At 31.5% G+C, this 4,977-nt stretch overlaps 1 protein-coding gene across 1 annotated transcript in view; it reads left to right on the plus strand.

The window, feature by feature from the left end:
* LOC107710402 (netrin receptor UNC5C-like) overlaps positions 1-4,723 on the plus strand; it is a gene marked incomplete at its 3' end in the record, with an annotated part of 95,918 nt that extends 91,195 nt beyond the window's left edge. The window contains exon 13 of the mRNA XM_016515167.1: positions 4,490-4,723. Within this exon, the coding sequence (XP_016370653.1) occupies positions 4,490-4,723 (234 nt within the window). The remainder of the gene's footprint in view (positions 1-4,489) is intronic.
* Between the last annotated feature and the right edge of the window lie 254 nt (positions 4,724-4,977).

The following is a 4,977-nucleotide window of genomic DNA, read 5'->3' on the forward strand; positions in this document are numbered from 1 at the left end:
AAAAAATAAACGATTACAAAACAAAACAAAACAAAAAATAATAATAATTAATAAAAATGACAAAAGCCACATATAATATAATATAATATAATATATAATCCTTGTATAATTTAGACACTATTATAATGTAATATATAATATAATAACAAATAAAAACAATTCTGTCATTGATATAAAGCTGAAATAAATTAAAATATACAGTAAATATTAGATGAATAACTTAAACTTGAAAACTTAAATGAAAATTAGAAATGTTACACTTAAAATTACTAAATTGCTAAAATTAAATTGATATAAATAATTTTTATAAATTGATATAAAAATAAAAATGACAACAGCAAATAAAATTACTTTAAAAAAAAAAACTTTCTTAAAAAAGTTACTTAAAAATATAAAAAATAGGAAAATAAAAAATATTATTAAATAGTATAATAGTAAGTAATACTAAAATAACACTGAACAGACCAAATTATTGTCACTGTGAATTTGCAGATATTTCTGTTTTAAATTTTTTTTAATTAATAATATGTAAAACAAGAGTTAATTTAAAGGGTTAGTTCACCCAAAAATGAAAATTAGGCTACGTTTTACTCACCCCCGAGGCATCCTAGGTGTATATGACTTTCTTCTTTCAGACGAATCCAGTCGGAGTTATATTAAAAATTGTCTTTGATCTTTCAAGCTGTTTCATTTCATCCCGCGCTCTTCCCTCAGTCTCTCGCTCTCTTTGGCCTGAAATAATGAGCGCTTCCTGTTGCCCAGAGACGCTGCGGTCCGTCGTACAGTTTTCATCATTCAGAAGCTTGTTCCCTGCGTGCATGCATAATCTGATTCAGAGAAAAATAGATGTTTGTTTGCCTTCGATGCATTCTTCAATTTGGCTCTAAATTGAATGGAAATTTGATTTAGAAAGAAGAATCCTGTTTTCAACTTCCTGTCAAGGCACGCGCAGAAAAGACCTGGTCAGCTGACACCGGCACAAAAAAAGAGAATCAGGCTGAAAGGAGTAGTTGACCTAAAATTGAAAACGAGTGGAGGTGGATGCTGTCAAGCTTCAGGAAATGAGAAAAAACACCAGAAAAAAAGTATCATAACTGTAATCCATATGACTCATGCATGCTCATGCATATTCAAATCAGGTGTGCTGCATTCATTTATGCAATGCATTTTCATGCACTTAATGCATGACGACTTCAATATCTGTTTGTTTCTCTCATTTAAAAAAAATCACATGACTTGACACATTTATAGTGTGAATCAACCTATTAATGAAACCATATGCATATTCAAAATTGGTGTTCTGCATTCATGTATGCAATGCATTTTCATACACCTAATGCATAACGACTTCAATTTCAGTTTTTTAAAACATATCATATGACTTGATATGTTTATGTGTGTTTATTGAATCCAAGTGACTCATGCATATTCAATTAAGGTGTGCTGCATTCATTTATGCAATGCATTTTCATGCACTTAATGCATAACGACTTAAATGTCAAGTTCGTTTCTCATAAAACTATCATATGATTTGATACATTTATGCTGTTTTTTGGGAATCAACCTATTAATTAATCCATATGACTCATGCACATGCATGCATAAAAAATTATCTCATTTCAAAAAATCAGATGACTTGACATTTTATAGTGTGAATCAACCTATTAATGAATCCATACTCGTGCTTATTTAAAATTGCATTCATTTATGCAATGGATTTTCATGCATTTCATTTCAACAACTTCAATTTCATAAATCATATGACTTAATCATAATGATGCATTTTTGGCTGCACTTTTCCTTTAAGCGATGAGAATATTCATCTTGCAAAAAGTCTGTATTTCCAGGTTTCAGCAGCACTGAATTTTCCTCACATGTTGTTGTTCTTCGCACTCAGCGTATGAGAAATATGCCGTTACAGACAGATGTGACTGTGATGGATGCCCAGGCAATAACGCCACAGATGCGTCTGGACCTTTAAACAAAGAAATAACTATCGATTGCATCTGAGTCTGACAGGCGCTCAGTCATATCCGTCGTAGAGGAGCTCTTTCCTTTGCCCCGGCGATGATGAGTGTGTTTGATTACACGTGGCTAGTAAATATTGCTTTCCCACCAATGATGTGGCGTGTCAAAATACATCTCCATCCTGACGAGAGACCAGTCATTTCCACACACATTTCTCTGCACTGTAAATATTATTTTCCCACTCGCATCACGCTGAGCGCAGCCGACTCTTTGATTTGATGTGTTTGCCGAGCGCTGTTCACAAAATGTGTTTCATTTTTTGAGCATTTCTGTCTTTTTTTTCCAGAGTTTATTTTCCAAAACATTTGCTGCAAAAAGAGAGAAACTTTGCGTCGACTCTGAAGATAAAAAGCAGCACTGGCTCACAAAGATAAAAAAATACATTTACAAAACTATAAAATAGAAGTTTCCATAAATCCGTTCAATAGTGAAATTAATAGCAATCAAATCACTTAATGAAAAAAATCTAGAAGATTATTATAATAATAGTATATAATAATATAAATAAGTATTGTAATATTATATCTTTATATCACAAAGATAAGATGAATTTATTTTAATTTAAAAATTCAATTAAAAATAAATAATTATCTAATTAAATATTTTTGTTATATTATATTTTTTATATCACAAAGATAAAAGATACATAAATATTCACGTTTCCATAAATCCATTCAATAGAAAAATTATTAATTTCATTACATAATTACAAATGCATTATTAAAAAATTTAAATGTATTATAATAATGTTATAATTTAAAATAAAAAATTAATTAATTAATAAAAAAAATACAATTAATAATCATATTTTATATAATATTATAATGATATAATATATCATAATATAATTAAATTTTTTCATATTATATATTATATTGTTATTAGAAAAGATTATATAAAAACATCCATGAATTTGTGGCGTGGCTGTGCTTGTGTTGTGTTATTGAGAGACGAGCGGTGATGAATCGACTTGAGAGCTGGAGTAAATAAATCATTCTGGAAGGCATTAGCCCAGTTTTCCATCCTGTTTGCTAATTATCTCGCTAACGCTCTCAAATCCCGCGCTCCCACAGGATTCGTTAAAGAGGCTAATGGCCAGTCATAATAGCGCTGTTTAACGGCCAAGCCGACGATAAAGTATCTTAATTCCTTTTCTCTCGTCCGTAATGGGATGAAATTAATGACAGCGTGGATCTCATGCGAGCGTCAGGATTACAGACGCACCAGCGCAGACGACTGTAATGAGAGACAGACTCAAACCAGCATGAACATGAGGTCAGAGGTCACCGAGAGCAGGCCTGCCTCATAGACGCTCAGTGCTGAACACACACACAGACTGACGCATGTATTCATTCATACTGTGCAGAATTAGGGGCTCTTTATACACACTGTTGGTGGCCAATATGAGTTACTCAGGAACTGAAGCTGGAGAAGCATCAGAAATAACTAAATGTGAAAAAATAATAATAATACAAACTATTAACATATAAGTAAAACTATAAACCGTTGTCTTTGTTGTTTCCAAAAAATAAAGGATAAATTTACATAAATATTCACACAGGTTTTCATAAATCCATTAAATAGTCAAATTAATAGCAATCGCATTACATTATAAAAAATCAAAAAGTTATTTTACTGAAATTTTATTTATAATAATTTTTATATATTTTTATTATTATATATACAATATAATAATATAAAATGAATAATCATATTTATATATTATGATAAGAATAAGAATAATATAACTATTACTGTAATATAATTGGTGTAATATATAAAAACATTATAATATAAATATGTATTAATAATATATTTTATATAAATATAAAAATACATTTATATTTTAAAAATTATGTAATTTATTTATTTTATTTTATTTTTTTATTTTGTGCGAATCGCTCTTGCGGTAGCCTACTTATATATTATGATAAGAATAAGAATAATATAACAATATTACTGTAATATAATTGGTGTAATATATAAAAACATTATAATATAAATATGTATTAATAATATATTTTATATAAATATAAAAATACATTTATATTTTAAAAATTATGTAATTTATTTATTTTATTTTATTTTTTTATTTTGTGCGAATCGCTCTTGCGGTAGCCTACTTTGATGGCATACACTTTTTGCACTTCTTTTGGACTGATGCATGCAACACCCGCTGAGTGCCATTAAACAGCTTGAAAGATCAAAGACAATTTTTTATATAACTCCGACTGGATTCGTCTTAAAGAAGAAAGTCATATACACCTAGGATGACTTGAGGGTGAGTAATTTATGGACTAATTTTCATTTTTGGGTGAACTAACCCTTTAAGTGTGTATTAATATATATGCCATATCTGTGAAAGGAATAAATGTACATGCGACACAGTGTTTTAACATTGAAAACATCACTGAAGCTGGTACCTGTGTGTGTGTGTGTGTGTGTGTGTGTGTGTGTGCAGGACGTGGTGGTGGTGGGTGAGGAGAACTTCACCACTCCCTGCTACATTCAGATGGATGAGGAAGCGTGTCACATCCTGACGGAGACGCTGGGCACGTACTGTCTTGGGGGTCAGTCGGTCAGCGCCGCCGCCACCAAGAGACTCAAGCTGGCCATCTTCGGCCCGGTCAGCTGCACCATCCTGGAGTACAACATCAGAGTCTACTGTCTGGACGATACGCAGGACGCGCTCAAGGTCAGCAGACCCTCGAAGCAGTTCAACTAAACACCACTCTGGTCACATTGTGTCGCACACGTAGCTTTACAGCACAGTCACTCTTTCATAAACTGTCCTGTCATATGACACATTAGGAAGATTCATTTGAGTGAATCACTTCATTCAGGTGATTCATGTTAAAGGACCACTCCAGAAATGATTCAGTGATTCATTTGATTCCCTGTGCTTAATTAAAGGATTAGTTCACTTCCAGAATGAAAATTCTGTCATCA

The sequence above is a fragment of the Sinocyclocheilus rhinocerous genome, unplaced genomic scaffold (genome assembly GCF_001515625.1).
Source record: "Sinocyclocheilus rhinocerous isolate Xijiao unplaced genomic scaffold, SAMN03320098_v1.1 scaffold56, whole genome shotgun sequence".
NCBI classification, from domain to species: domain Eukaryota; kingdom Metazoa; phylum Chordata; class Actinopteri; order Cypriniformes; family Cyprinidae; genus Sinocyclocheilus; species Sinocyclocheilus rhinocerous.